This window comes from Pseudorasbora parva, chromosome 9 (genome assembly GCF_024679245.1).
Source record: "Pseudorasbora parva isolate DD20220531a chromosome 9, ASM2467924v1, whole genome shotgun sequence".
Taxonomy (NCBI): Eukaryota; Metazoa; Chordata; class Actinopteri; order Cypriniformes; family Gobionidae; genus Pseudorasbora; species Pseudorasbora parva.
In genome coordinates this window covers 31,127,868-31,143,097 of record NC_090180.1, presented here as the reverse complement: position 1 = coordinate 31,143,097, position 15,230 = coordinate 31,127,868, and the positions used below count along the sequence as shown (strand labels likewise).

The following is a 15,230-nucleotide window of genomic DNA, read 5'->3' as shown; positions in this document are numbered from 1 at the left end:
GTACAGTCAAAGGTAGACACTGCTATTTTTTTGAACACACCCCTTTCAACTAATTGCCCAATTGCACAGCCTTAAGAGCGTGCATATCATGAATGCTGGGTCTTGTTTGTTTTCTGACAATCTACTGAACCTACTGGTAACTTGTTTGCCACGTAGCAATAAAAAATATACTAAAAACCTTGATTATTCTGGTTAGTCACATTGTACTGCTATTATTTTGAACAATACTGTACTTTTACATCTTTGAATGAAAATCGCCTAGCCTAAAAGGACAACTTTTAGATTGATGTGAACGACAAGTAGGAATAATTCTGAGAATGCATGTGGATTAAACATCTCCGATGACGTTCATTGCCATGGATTTTATCGGGTTTACAAGAAAAGGTAGGTTATTGATTGCGAACTGTTACTACTGATTGTATGCGTGATCGCACGCTGTCACAGCATTCGAGTGCACACACTCCTGCAGTGGGCAGCCCCAAACTGCCTGACAGGCGCGCTGAGTGAATATTCTGCATTATGAAAACATGTATGACAGTACACAGGCTACACTGTAAATTAAACGCGGCAAACTTTAATAGACAGTAAAACAAAGGCGGGACACCATAAATGCATGTCGGTACCATAACTTAATTTAGACGCATGGCTAAACAAAGGCAGAGTACCGTAACTCAGTTTGAGTGTTCTAAAGCAAAGGCAAAGAGCGGAAACTGCTATTACGGTGTTCTGCCTTGGTTTCTCCTGGGCTTTTGGAAGTTACTGTTAAGACAATCCATAATTTTCTCGAAAAAACAACAATTGACTAACAATATATATCCAAATGATAAAGGAGGTCTTGAATGTCCCAAAAATGTCAATAACTCATTTTCGACCAAAAACGAAGTTACGGCCTTTTGCTTTTGCACGGCAGCGCAAGCCACACCAATTTCAAGTCCTCTCATGAGGGAGCTCAGACGCATAGAAGAACAAGCGACACCAATAAAGGAAGAGATCACCAGACCTGGATTTGACGTTGAGCTGTGTTGTATGTGTGTAGGCCTACGTGGCAGTTGTCCATGAGGGGCTGCCCGTGTTACTGTTGTTTTGATTGGTTAGTTGTTTAAATGTTCAGTTTCTCAGAAAAAAAAAAAAAAAAAAAAAAAAAAAAGGTCGGTCCTCTTTCTTCCCACTGAACATACTGTATTACAATTTCTGTGTCCTAATTACCATTACACAGACTCGCAACAACGATATGCCATTTGACCCATCATGTAACCACTGCACCAGGGCGACTTTTGTTGATGCCTCTTGTAGCCCAGATGGAGTAAGCGTTGCAGGAGCAGCAATGGATGAAGTAAAGTGTATAATTTTGTTGACAACAAGTCTATAAAAAGCCCTTTAGCCAGTTTATTTAGCCCATTCATAATGCTGTTGTGATGTTAAAAAGGTGCAAGATTAAATAAATAAAAATATTGAATAATTTTAGTATATGATTTATTGCCGGCATGGATAAGGTAACAGGCCAAATATTACTGGGTCTGGAATGAACCCGTGCAGTACTCTGGTATGACATAAGACCTGGCTCTGTTGTGGCTCTTAGAATGTGGAAAAGCAAATGGTTCTTAGAAAGCTCTCAAGTCAAACCAGCTATGAACTGGCACTAGCTGCCTGGATTTATTCTGCAACAACCAGCTGGTTGTACATTATCCCTTACTTGAGACATTCCCATATTTATCACCTTGTTAAAACAAGTGGCTACACTGGATTGTGCATAGAACTGAATGCCTTCATAAAACAGCACTGTTGGAAACCTTTTTAAATTTGAAAATCATTAGTGTCACCTGCAAGCAAATCAGATCCCAGTTTCAAAGGCATAAAAAAAGAACCTAAAAAGACAAAACAGAAATAGGCCTGACTGTATAAAAGTATAGTTTTATTCAAGTCATATTTCTTGCAGTCAGTACTGAAATCATGGACAGGGAGACGTGTAGGTCGTCTCAAAAGCATCACCTGAAAGAGGAACATCAAATGAGCTCTATCATGGTCAGTGAATTCAGAGCAAAGCATGATTAGGGATGAACGCGTACTCGTCTGATAGTAGTCATAAACATTGATGACAGCTGGCTTGAGATTATTCACTGGAAGGACCCGTTTCAGCTGAAGAGTGTAACTCATGGGGACTCCTTTCGGAACCTGCGAGACAGAAGTGATAAACAGCAACACAAACAAGCTTGCAGCTAGTGAAGATACCCAGTGTACAGTCTCACCCCTTTCAGATACACTAGGACATGATCATCATCAGCATCAACTCGCTCCACTAGCGGGGCAAACGATTGGGGTGGAGAACCAAGCTGAGGGGAAGAGACCATGATTTACAGACACCATTACATCTGAAGGCACTTCAAGCATCTTGGGACTAAACCTTAAATACACGAACCGGTGACACATCTGCTGTGAAGCCTGACAGGAGCTTAATGTCCACGATAACCATGTTAGTGCTTGCTTTTACACCATTGTATCTGAGTGTGATGTGAGAAAAAGAGGTTTAGTCAACAAGATCAAGAACAGTATCCTTTTCAAAGAGGAAAAACCAAGAGCTGGTTTCAGGACAAAGTCAAAGCTGTTCTTACTTTACGGTGAAGTTCAACATGAGATTGGCCCCAAATGGTTGGCAGTCTCCAGTCACAGTCACTTCAACACTCAGTGTTTTGGTATCTTTAATGGGTGTTGGGATGTTGTAGAAACATGCAACCTATAGTACAAGTAAAGCAGATTAAGATTGAGGTGCAACAGAAACCGTAAAAGCTGAAGATACAGACCTGTACAGACACACAAGTGGATCCTGATGCTTTGACACTATATTTGCCAGGAACATTCTTCAGCGGCTTCTCCTGATACAGCAGCCTGTTGTCCCGATTCACGGTGAAGCTAGAAGAGTCTCCGCTTACCACTGATGACTGTACGGTAACAGTGCTGGAGCCATCCACGCTGAACACTTGAGCAGCGTACACAGACAAGGCATGAAGAGCAACCACTGTGTCCTGAAAACAAGCACCAGATTAAAAACTACACTCAAATATTGCACTCATGTTTGGTAGTCAGAGGCACCTGGGTGGAGGAGAAGCCTCCATAAGGATTCTGCTGGGTCACCAGCCAGTTGACAATGCGGTTAGCATAGCCCAGAGTAGCCGTCGTAAGAGGCCGTTCAGTGAGAACCGCTAGCAGCACATACGCACTGATCTCCACTGCCAGAGTATCACCAGATGTGGTCTGAGACCAGTGGAGCTTAGTGCCTTAGGAAGAGAAGGGAAAAAAGTTGATGACAAAAGAAACTAAACCACTCAAACAAGCTGGTACATTTCACCTTCAGAAATGGCACGGTTGTTCAAGGCAGTTAAAAGCTGTGATCGAGTGGTTGTCTCTCCATCCCCCGCGAGACTGAAGGTGTAGGCCAGTAGAGCTGTGGCATAAGTGTTTCCCAGGCTCCCAACAACAGGCCTCAAGCAGGACAGAGATTTGGTAAGGACGGGATCCTGAAAGCAAAACAGATATTAGACAACAACCACAACAGGATGATAATTTGCAAGGAGCTCATTGAGCTACTGGAGATGTTTTACTGTGACAGGGACGCCTAGTTCAAGCAGCGATGCAACAATGTAGGCAGTCATGGTCACGCCATCACCAACTCCACCCTTTAAAAAAAAAAAAAAAAAAAAAAAAAAAAAAAGCTAATTTGATTTAGAAGAATGGTCTCAAACCAAGTTCATTGGTTAGAGCTGCACAATTCAGAATTAGAGAAAAAACGTGATTCTGTTTAGCCCAGTACACGGTCAAATAAATTGTGGTTGAAAAGACTGAAACTGCTTATCTATACATGTCAGCTTCTCTGAATTGAAACTGGTTTTAAACCAGAACGCAAGCAGTCTGTTTTTTGTTGCCCTTATCAATGAATGAGAGCATTCACAGCAGGAGCATGACAGCCAAACTGTCATTTATTAACATGAGCTGTGAAAATATATGCGCTGCTTAAGCTCACGTTTATGACGTGAAACAGCCATAGACAGCAGAAATTGTCAAATGACATCACATGGGTCTTTGAATAGAGATCAATCTTTTAATAATTGTGCAGTTCTAGTTTGAGCATATTAAGAAACATGCAATACCTTCATGAGATTGTTGTGCAAAGTTCCCTTCTGCACGAAACAGCCATCTGAACCCTGCGTGCTGATCAACCAATCCTTTGCACTCTGCAGGACATTTGGATCTATGAAGATAAATTGCCTTGCTAGACCAAAGGACCTCAGGACAAAGGCGGTCAACCTGGCCACGGAGATCACATGTGGTATCACAAACTGAATTTATAAACCGCTGGGGACAGATTATACACAGCATTACAACAGCATGAAACTCACCACGTATTGGATTCATCATAACCAAAGGTGCTGAATGAACCATCAGTGTGTCTGTAGTTTAGTTCTCGTTGGTATCCTGAGTAGGTCAAGACACATGTAAATTGATCAGGACAAGAGTTAGACAGTCTGACACTTCAATGAGAAGAGCAGGACTATTTACCACTCTGAAGGTAGCCCAAGGCGGTCTCTCTAATGGCTGCGGTGAGTTGCCCCGTGACCTTCAGGTACAGCAGGATGTAAATATTGGGAGCAAGAACAACCATATTCTGTTCTCCACAGCCATATGGCATCTTTATCAACCCATCTAGATTCTTCAGGGCACGACCCATTATATCACCTGCAATAGGAGAAACAAAGCACACATCAGAAACAACGTTATTCTACTAAACATCCCCTGTCAGTTGCTATTCAATAAAAAAACACTTTACCAAGGACTGAAACAGAGCACCTGGCTGATCCCTGAACCACATTTGTTGGAAGTGTCAGAGTCACATCTTCAGAAAGAACATTTCCTGGAGACCAAACAGAAAGGATCAGCATTGAGCACTAGGCTTATGTTTGGCTGTACAGGGAAAGTGTTTGTGAATCATTGAGTGCAAACAAACCCTTTGGACACAGTAACCAACTCCGGGTGTTTGTCCTTTCAACTCCTTCAGGCTATTAAAGCAATAAACCACATCAGTAAAGCAGAATGAGCTCTGTGATAAAACTCCAGAAGCTCTTTAACACTTACCAGGACAAGTAGATTTCGAGTGACAACATCAACGCGCCCTCTTGTCGGCACAGTCACTGCTTCAGTGCCACATCGAGTCCGGGATGGCTCAGCTGAAGCATTGACAGTCACATTTACAGTTCCTATGGGTGACAGACAAGTAGTGAGCAACACAACATACACTTCAAATTCAGAAACAGACAGTCCAAAACTGACCGAGAACAGAAGCTGAGAGAACCCATTTGAAGGTCTTTCTCCCATTGGCACAAAGACAGGATGAATATGGATCAGCATATGGTTTAAGAGTGTAGTTTGTGGACAAAGCTGGAGTCACTGTAACCTGCCCAAAAAAACCCGACATTCTCTATAAAGATCCATTTGTAGGATTTGGGGGCAAAGCCAACACAAATTAACATTCAACACTATTCATGCAAATCATTCCACACAAACTCACTCCAGACCCAAATTGACAATATATGACCATAATTGAGGTGGGTAACATACAGCCTGAGGCCAAGTAACTATCAAATGAGTGATTGGTACAAAGCAAGCGACTTTCATTGTATACATCTGTTCACATTTCAGAATACTGCTTGATTGAAATCTGTGTAAGATATTTCATTCAGGCATGTCTAAAGGTTGAGACCAGATGGTCAAATGTATGGTGAGGCACAAAAGCCACCTCAGAAGCAGGGCCACTAGACTCAAGAAAAGAAACCCCATTCAAAGAGTTCATGAACTACAAACAATTCTAGATCCTAACTTCAAGCAATGCATCAGTTAAAAGTGGAATAACCTCATCTAAGAAAGGATAAGAACTTAGTACTGACTGATGGTTCAGCCAGGACATGTCTAACTTGAAAGTTATTTGTTAAAATGCTTCAATAACATTGAAGACAGGCACATACAGTCTCATTTGCATTTAAGTAGTGTTCTTGTTTTATACACTTATAATTTAATGTCTTAAGCTGCTGATACACTCTACCTTGCAATTAAATGCCCTTTTCACCATTTAGATATTTATGTCTGCAGAGTTGAAAGTTACGCTCCGTTCAAATGAGCGCTGACGCAAGTTGGAGCTAAACTCTGCAGGACAGTAGCCCTACAGTACTGAGTTTGGCCTGACATTTTACACAAAACGAAAAAAAACTAAAAACCGACCATTATGCATTTGGACAGATAGCTGAAGACTGTGGCCTTCAGATCAAAAGACTCCCCACGGATGATGGAGTATGGCAGAGAAAGCTCCAGGAAGAAGGGCTGGAAGACTGTCAGCAGCGCAGGAGGTGCCAGACCAAAACCCTTGGAGGACAGGCAGAATGCCTCAGTCTCCCATGTGGTGATGGTGTCTGGAATCGTGAGGGGAACTTGTGTGGATCCAGTGGCTCTAAAGGACAGCAAATGAAAAAGTACTAAAAAAACTGGACTAATAGCTTTAGGAGTAAACAAGATGCTCTACTTACCCCACTTGAGCAAGCTGCCAGAGCCAGGTTTCTGGAAAGTAAGTCCTGACGGTCACTTCAGGAGCAGGAAGTGATGGCGCCTCTAAACGGGGAAGTGTTGTCGCCATTCTTTCTGTTGGAAAAGTCATTTCTTCCATCATGTCTACAGGACCAGGAAAATGCTCCACTGAAAGAGAAGCGATTTTACACGGAACTGTCAATGTCTGCAAAATAAATATGTGGTTCATAATCACCCTCCTGGCTAATGTGACCAATCACGAAAGTAAGGACACAAGTCGGGCATTGAGTTTAACAGATTCTGAAAGTGTAGTCTCCAAGCTTTCCAATGATGTGTAAAAGGAAAACCTGATAATGTTTGGAGAAGTTGTGGCCATTTGAATGTAGGCATTTAGAATTGTTTAAATGAGAAACCAGCTGCTAAAGATTGAGAAGTTCTCACCTGCTGGGAGTCACAATAGGGCTCCTTTAGATAAGCCATACCCCTTTTAGAGCTCCCCCTGTAAAGCTGCATGGTTGCTAGTAATGACATACACAACAAAAGGACTGCATACTATTAATAATAAAGGACAGCAGATGCTAACATTACCATCTAAAAGCCCATTATTGTAATGGGTTTTGGCTAGTGATACAATGCGTACGATAGATGACTACAATTAAAACGACAGTTAATAATAATAGGTAGGGGAGGTCTAAACATGAGAACGTGCATGTGTTCTTAGAATGAACACAAAACAAACTTGGGTGTTTATGGAAACTCACCCCATACAGAGCTCATGTGTATGAAATAAGTTGTTTGGGCACACTGTTTGCTGGTGTCTTTGTGGATGTACTGTGGATCTGTGTGATGGGATAAAGACAGAAATGGGTAAGATCCATAACCATGGCTATAGTGTAGGGGTAAGGTGCATGTAATTAAGTTCACACAAAGCAATCATAGGGTTGAATCTACCTTTTGCCACACTAAACGAGAAACATTAAATATGTTAGATGCTTTTTCACTATTCTAATATTTTTTGAATTCTTATATCAGATAGGCAATTATTTTCAATGTGATGGGAAAAGGGAGTAGAGAGTGTGGCAAAAGGTGGGTTCGAACCTCTGATTGATTTCTCATGTGCCTTACCCCTAACACTATAGCCACGATTACAGATTTGACCCATTTCTCCTTCTATCCCCATCAAATGTTACTATCGATATAACCTCTGATATCTTATGGTGCAACTCGTCTAACACCAGTCCGATACATTCTTCCTCTTTGCCCAGTTGTAGATTAGGGATATTCAGTTTTATGCCGCTTTCATTGTCGTTCAAATCGTCTCTACAGCCAGCCAGAGCGCTGCATGAATATTTAGCCACGCGTCCCTTGGACGGTGGGGAAATACCAAAAGCCAGTATAGAAATACACAGACAAAAGGTGATTTCAACCTCAATGTAAACTTAAATATACCAATACTGCCATTTCAAACATTAAGAGGCTGTGTAATTTCAACAAATTCTACAAAAAAAACCAAGACATTTTGCTTGAAAGTAGAGCTGCTGACTTGCCCCCTAGTTTCTGTGACTGGTCACATACACAAAATGTGCATTTCTAATTCCTCTTTTAAGTCAAGGCCAGTTCACCACATGCAGAATAAATTTATGGAAACAGCCTGTCTGCATAGACCTACTATCAGGGAAGCTGGGATAACGACGGCATGGACGGGCTTGTAAAGCAAGATTTGTTGCAACCTTTATTCCCAGGCTCTGTCAGAATAACAAGACAAACATTATTAAAGTCAATGGTGCTGTATTATTTAGTGGCTAAATGGTCATGAGTCGTTTTGTACCTTAAAGGTTTTGTAAGCTTTATATTTAGAATCTCGACGCCAATTGGGTCGAGAAACACAGGGTTTTGGTTCATCCTCAATGCTGTATGGATAACCTGATAGCAATCGCACCGGGAGCAAGTCAAACACCTGGGACAAGGAAACTGTTTATACATCACTTGTTTCTGGAAAATGTAACCAAGTGTATTGTTCGTTACAGCGTTTATGATGTGTAACCCCTCCTGTTCGAACAGCCCCCTCCAAGCGAGACTCGAACTTTGGTCTGGTATTAGTCGGACACTAACAAGGAGGTTAAAGGCTGTAATCTCTAGCAGTCACACCGAGGACTCGAGATCAAAAGAGTGAGGTTTACTCGCACATTAACTACCAGCTGAACTCCGTTAGAGAAGTAAACAAACTGCTATATAATCCAATCAGGCACAAAAGGATAGGCTTGTCAAATTGAACCATCAGCAATACTCAAATTCTAAAGAGACCTAAACGTCAATCAAAACCAACAAGATATAAAATCAGCAGCACATGGATACCGTTTCAGCACTCAGACGTCTTCCTGGCTCCATGATCCGGACACTCTGATCTACAGCACTGATGCCACACAGAGATCCTGCTTGAGCAGAGACAGTCAGAACATTTCCCTCAGCAGGAACGGCTGTATCAGGAGAGAACTGCAGAGACACCTGAAACAAGGACCAACACACTGTAGGGCATGTCACCATTCCCCACTTGAAGCCAGTGCACATCATACCTTGTTTTGGAGACACATTTCTGTCTCAAAAGACACACTAGCACTAACTACAGTCTCACTGGGTAGAACACAGTAGACCATTATCTGCACAGCTGGAGCAATAGCAGCAGTGACAAACAGTTGGAAAGACACAGAGCCACTGGTGACTGTATCAGAAGCCTTCATGCTTACTCTCTGAAATCCATGGAGGATGATCACTCCTCTGGACAAGACCTGACAAGACAAATGGTGCATAAGTGCACTGGACAGACAAAAGCAGTTAACAAATAACAGAGGTTTACTCACCATATAGATAATGTCCGCATTGTTGTCCCCAATCTCCCCAACAAAAGAATACTTCACGGTTACTGGAAACACAGCACCACATTTGAGCGGCTGCTTGAGAGCCACTATAGTCAGTTCACTAGATGATGGAATGTCAGAAGTGGGTCGGAGAAGCTGAACAACCCTCCTATCTGTAGTGAAGTATGGTGATTTGTAACTATAAACAACTTCTGGAGTCACACTTGCCTGGGGAACAATGAGCAGAATCAGTTTCTTGCAAGATAAATCTTCAGGTCACAAAATATAAGGAGCACCTCCTACCACCAGATTGAGATCAGCTTTAGGAAGATCAGCAGTGTTGAGGGAGTACGTGGCCAGTCCATTCTGGTTTGTGGTCAGATTGAACAGCAGTTTATTGGGCCAGCTGTCACCGTCCAGGAGATACACGGCTTTGTTCATAATGGGAGTACCATCAAAACGAGACACTGATATCTGTTAGGAACGATCAAGGTTAGGAAAGGGAACCAATGTAAAGGCTTCTGCAACCAGGTGAAAAATTACCTTTCCATTAATTGTTAATCCAGGTTCAAAATAATCTGGGAGGTCAACAAACGTGACATTGCCAACTTCAAATGTAATGGACACTGTTGCAGATTTTGACATCATTACATCTAGGGGGAAAAAGAACCATCACATAACCACATCAACTTTATACACATGCTGTTGGATCAGATAAGCCAATAGCTCACCTGTTCCCTCCTCAGTGACATTCACATTTACAAGAAATGTGTCTTGCATATTAAATTCAAATTTGGTGTTGAAAAACTCTGACACATCAACAGTAAGGGAGGCACAGCCCGTGGCATTGATCTGGAAAGAGTCAAATTTAGTTCAACAACAAGCAGGAGACACCCTCCACTGTAAAGGCAGGAGTCACACCTTTGACGTTTTATTCAGACACTGACGGATCACATTAGGAACCACAACATATGGATATGGATCACGGCACACTTCCACAAATGCTTGACCAGGTACAGGTTGGCCATATGTGTATCTGGGAAATGAGTCACAGGGAACAAAGGTCAAAAACTGACCAACCACAAGACAAGAGAATGCAGACCTCACTCACTTGGCACAAGCCTCAACCTTCAGTCCCACATCTCCAACGCTGTACATTTGTGGTGTATTTAACGTCACATCAAACCTGGGCAAAACTAAACCAGAAACAAGACTCCTTAGATTAAGAAATTATATTAATTGAACTGCAGCACTTTATATATACACACACACACACAACTTACCATATTTTTTCACCTCAAAAACTTGGGAGATCATCCGTTCACCAATAAAAGCCTTTAGTGTGTACATCCCTATCTGAGCCTCTGGATTTAACTCATGAGAAAGCTGCAAGATCCACTGTGGTGAGGAAACGTTTGTCCACTGACCAATTTGGTTATTATTATTGTCCTATTAAGACAAGTAAAAGCAGACATGCAAAAAGCTTAACTGGCACCATTCAAAGACTTGCAATGGAACAAATTCTTACCTCCAGCACCACCAGATTGTACTGCAATGACAAAGACATAATAGGCATTTAAAAAGCAAACATTGATGCAGCAGTCATTGAAGAGTGAAAAACTGCTAATTTATTGCATGTTATTTTTTATTTGCACAATTTGTTCATGTTCAGGTCTTACCATCTGATCAAAAGGCACAAATCTGGGATCCATGGTGACAACTCTGAAATTCACTGCAAAAGACAGCAGCAAATGCTCATTGCGTCATGCACTTTAAGATGATCAGAACTCTAATATTCAACCAAGGGTCATGCACTGCTCACCTGTTTGTCCTGGATTGTAGATGGGTTTGTCTGTTTGGATGAAGGTCAAAGGAAGATAACGTCTGAACATGACTTTCCTCTCTTCGGTTGCTCTGAAGATCCTTCCTTGAACTTCCACCTTCAGCTTCTGCACAGATTCTCCATCTACTCGAGGAGCCTATGGAGAAATGCAGTTAACAACAAACCAGACAAGAAAAAGCCACATGTCTCAAGATAACAGACCTGGAAACTAAAGCAGCTGTGAAATGGCTTAGAAGAAACCTTCTGCAGAAGTTGAATCGTACTGGTGTCATCAAGCAGAGAAACTGTCATTGTGAGGCTCTCTTGGGGTTTTAGAAGGGTTATGCATAATTTGGCCTCAGATCCAGACTCAATCACTGCAGGGAATGTCACCATGAATAACCTGTGGAAACATCATGAAGTTTAGATTCAGAGAGCAAAGGGACTCAGGTCAGAACATGTAGGTGGAACAGTCACATAAAGTGGATGCCACAGGGTTGCCATGTCTGTTCATAATGGCCAATTATGGGGGGGGGGGGGGGGGGTACATGCAACTTAAGAGGTTCTGACAAAAATGTTAGTTGAAGCAGTGCATTGAAAAAATGTTTAATGTTTCTTTAAAAATTGTTTACAAAAATGTAAGAGATGGTTTTACACCAGTAATACCAGAATCAACAACAGTTGCTTTTAAAAATAACTAATCCTAAAACTAAAGTAAAATGTTCACAGTTGCTAGGGCATTCATAACAGTGCAGAATAAAGAGAGTGCTTTCAATGAATTCCTGTGTTTCAATGAATTTCAGTGAGATAATTAAGTGATGATTGACTAATCGTGCTGTTACCGGATAAGCAGAATCACTAAAGGGAACCAAGAACAGAAAACACTTTAAGCCATTAGACATTAACCAGTTTGACTTGTCATACTTCTACAAAAGTTCAGAGGTTAAGATTTTATGGAAAGTTTTGCATCAAATCAGTATGTGATCAGGGTCTGCGTAGTTGCGCTTTTGACTCTTTACTTTATCAACAACAGCTAACGGACAGCCTGGGTGCCTAATTTCCCTCTTCTAACTTTCATAGCTCAGTTTGGGTCAGTAAATCCAACCTTGGTCATCAACAGAATAGTTAACTTAGTGACTCAAGGGTTAACTGACACAAAGTCCAATGTGAAAATTCACAAATCAGAATAGTGATGTTATTAATGACTCCAGCAAGGGCTAACGGCCCTAAATTGCATTTTCTAAAGTGTTCACAAGTCAGTAAAATGGTTAACTGACCCCAATAGCACTGTGCAACCAGTCACAAATCAGACAATTCTATTTGAGCCACTTAAAGCACATGATACTCACGGTTGTAAAATCTGCCCATCAACAGCAAAGAGGAAAAGGGCTAAAATGAGCCCTTTCCAAACACAAATCTCCTTCACAGCCATGAGGAGAAATCATCCAAGTCTAGACAGAAATTGAGTGTCTCTTCCAGAAACTGCAGTACTTCTTTACAAATTCACACTGATCTACAGCTTGACTCTCAATCATCTGTACTGATACTTACTAGCATTATTGAAGCTCTTAATAATTGGGATCAGGTTGATTTAGCACTCACAGCCAATCAGGGCGTTTTTAGGGCGGAGCCCCGGTAGCCTAATCACTGAGTTGCCGGTACCCGCGCTGTAGAAGTAGGCACATCCTGATTCTGCCGAGTTAGACGAGTTCCTGGGACAACAAGGGAGGTGCTTAAGGTAAAATGGATCAACCAATCAGATTACTCATGTGACGTCACATCATCTGCCAGCTTGCGCGCCACTTTTTGAATTTATCCCTTTGACATCGCCTTCATTTCACCGAGGTAAGAGCATTTTATTTACTCTGTATATGCATTATTAATTTCAATTTCATGATGGATTAATTTGCAACGTGAACATTTGCTAAACTGCTCAAATAAGGTGCAAATCACGGAACCCCTCTCCCATCGGTCAGGCACTCGGATCCGGTCACTCTGTGGTGTTTCCCCCGCGATCGCGCATCCGATCCGGTCACTCTCTGTGGTGTTTCCCCCGCGATCGCGCATCGGATCCGGTCACTCTGTGGTGTTTCCCCCGCGATCGCGCATCCGATCCGGTCACTCTCTGTGGTGTTTCCCCCGCGATCGCGCATCGGATCCGGTCACTCTGTGGTGTTTCCCCCGCGATCGCGCATCCGATCCGGTCACTCTGTGGTGTTTCCCCCGCGATCGCGCATCGGATCCGGTCACTCTGTGATGTTTCCCCCGCGATCGCGCATCCGATCCGGTCACTCTGTGGTGTTTACCCCGCGATCGCGCATTGGATCCGGTCACTCTGTGTGGTGTTTCCCCCGCGATCGCGCATCCGATCCGGTCACTCTGTGGTGTTTCCCCCGCGATCGCGCATCCGATCCGGTCACTCTGTGTGGTGTTTCCCCCGCGATCGCGCATCGGATCCGGTCACTCTGTGTGGTGTTTCCCCCGCGATCGCGCATCCGATCCGGTCACTCTGTGGTGTTTCCCCCGCGATCGCGCATCCGATCCGGTCACTCTGTGGTGTTTCCCCCGCGATCGCGCATCCGATCCGGTCACTCTGTGTGGTGTTTCCCCCGCGATCGCGCATCGGATCCGGTCACTCTGTGTGGTGTTTCCCCCGCGATCGCGCATCCGATCCGGTCACTCTGTGGTGTTTCCCCCGCGATCGCGCATCCGATCCGGTCACTCTGTGGTGTTTCCCCCGCGATCGCGCATCCGATCCGGTCACTCTCTGTGGTGTTTCCCCCGCGATCGCGCATCCGATCCGGTCACTCTGTGGTGTTTCCCCCGCGATCGCGCATCCGATCCGGTCACTCTGTGGTGTTTCCCCCGCGATCGCGCATCCGATCCGGTCACTCTGTGGTGTTTACCCCGCGATCGCGCATTGGATCTTTTCCGATTATTTATATCACCTTTTTTATGTATTCGTTTAACAGACCTTATACTGACCCTTTTGTAAAAGAGAAGCTTAACACTTTCGCGGATGGATTATTATTATATTAATAATAATAGCCTAATAATAATAATGAAATATATCGTGTGGACCCAGGGACATCATATTCTTATGTTGATCCAGGGACTTCATTCATTATAGCTCATCTAATATAAGACAAACATTAATTAATCACTGTATTTAAATAATAATAATAACCTAATAATAATACAAATAATAGCCTAATAATAATAATAATAAATATAGCTGCAAGCAGCCATTATCGGGGCCAAGCGCAAAGAAGAAGACAAGACATGCCAGCATGGTTGGAAGTCTCAAGCCAACTGCAACAATGAGCCATTAAGGACCTATTAAGTTGATTTTAGGCAAAATAGCAGTCAAATTTTAAATACAGTCAATAATAATGGTTTAATGGTTTATCACTTTCGACCAATAGGTGTCACTGTTACGAAACTGATGTGGTTTAGTCAGATTGAGATGACAATGACACATGCAAAGTTTGGTGTCAATATGTCAAAGCATTGCAGAGATACAGCCTCAAGAGTAATTTTTGCATCATGGCTCAACTCTGTTGCAGTGGTATATGAAAACTGTTTTGTCTATCAATCCGAAATCCATAAGTATTTGTCAGCATGGTCTGAAGACGATACGGATCAATTTTGGTGAAAATCGGACAAACGGTCTAGGATGAGTTTGAAAAAGTAGATTTTTAACAAATAACAAGATGGAGCACAGATATGTTTGCAAAATATGGCAAAATTGGTATCTATCTTCTCGGCATGAGCCAATGAATGTATTATGACCAGTCTCATTACAATAGGCTAATTTAATCAAAAGTTATTAGCATTTTTGTACATTTTATTACAACTTTTGACCACAAGGTGGCGCTGCCCCGAAACTTTTTGAATATCTTCGGGACATAGAGCGGAAGACACATACCGAGTTTTGTAATGATACACTAGTGCATTCTTAAATTATAGCATTAGCATTTTAAACCGTA

The 15,230-nt window shown here is 42.5% G+C and overlaps 1 protein-coding gene across 1 annotated transcript in view; it reads right to left on the bottom strand.

Moving 5' to 3' along the window:
* The window catches only part of LOC137088868 (alpha-2-macroglobulin-like protein 1), a 74,689-nt gene extending 61,919 nt beyond the window's left edge, over positions 1 to 12,770 (bottom strand). Inside the window, exons 1-34 of the mRNA XM_067452228.1 lie at positions 12,591 to 12,770; positions 11,464 to 11,644; positions 11,242 to 11,398; positions 11,099 to 11,151; positions 10,948 to 10,968; positions 10,703 to 10,868; positions 10,531 to 10,615; positions 10,341 to 10,455; positions 10,151 to 10,271; positions 9,963 to 10,072; positions 9,723 to 9,893; positions 9,423 to 9,647; positions 9,138 to 9,350; positions 8,920 to 9,069; positions 8,393 to 8,521; positions 8,234 to 8,309; positions 6,567 to 6,732; positions 6,265 to 6,490; positions 5,320 to 5,443; positions 5,125 to 5,246; positions 4,997 to 5,048; positions 4,820 to 4,903; positions 4,552 to 4,728; positions 4,392 to 4,467; positions 4,143 to 4,299; positions 3,597 to 3,671; positions 3,344 to 3,512; positions 3,088 to 3,272; positions 2,799 to 3,020; positions 2,610 to 2,731; positions 2,417 to 2,498; positions 2,247 to 2,330; positions 2,067 to 2,172; positions 1,924 to 1,989 (exon numbers count right to left, since the gene is read on the bottom strand). Of these exons, the coding sequence (XP_067308329.1) occupies positions 1,949 to 1,989; positions 2,067 to 2,172; positions 2,247 to 2,330; positions 2,417 to 2,498; positions 2,610 to 2,731; positions 2,799 to 3,020; positions 3,088 to 3,272; positions 3,344 to 3,512; positions 3,597 to 3,671; positions 4,143 to 4,299; positions 4,392 to 4,467; positions 4,552 to 4,728; positions 4,820 to 4,903; positions 4,997 to 5,048; positions 5,125 to 5,246; positions 5,320 to 5,443; positions 6,265 to 6,490; positions 6,567 to 6,732; positions 8,234 to 8,309; positions 8,393 to 8,521; positions 8,920 to 9,069; positions 9,138 to 9,350; positions 9,423 to 9,647; positions 9,723 to 9,893; positions 9,963 to 10,072; positions 10,151 to 10,271; positions 10,341 to 10,455; positions 10,531 to 10,615; positions 10,703 to 10,868; positions 10,948 to 10,968; positions 11,099 to 11,151; positions 11,242 to 11,398; positions 11,464 to 11,644; positions 12,591 to 12,673 (4,326 nt within the window). The 5' untranslated portion in view covers positions 12,674 to 12,770 and the 3' untranslated portion in view covers positions 1,924 to 1,948. The remainder of the gene's footprint in view (positions 1 to 1,923; positions 1,990 to 2,066; positions 2,173 to 2,246; positions 2,331 to 2,416; positions 2,499 to 2,609; positions 2,732 to 2,798; positions 3,021 to 3,087; positions 3,273 to 3,343; positions 3,513 to 3,596; positions 3,672 to 4,142; positions 4,300 to 4,391; positions 4,468 to 4,551; positions 4,729 to 4,819; positions 4,904 to 4,996; positions 5,049 to 5,124; positions 5,247 to 5,319; positions 5,444 to 6,264; positions 6,491 to 6,566; positions 6,733 to 8,233; positions 8,310 to 8,392; positions 8,522 to 8,919; positions 9,070 to 9,137; positions 9,351 to 9,422; positions 9,648 to 9,722; positions 9,894 to 9,962; positions 10,073 to 10,150; positions 10,272 to 10,340; positions 10,456 to 10,530; positions 10,616 to 10,702; positions 10,869 to 10,947; positions 10,969 to 11,098; positions 11,152 to 11,241; positions 11,399 to 11,463; positions 11,645 to 12,590) is intronic.
* Between the last annotated feature and the right edge of the window lie 2,460 nt (positions 12,771 to 15,230).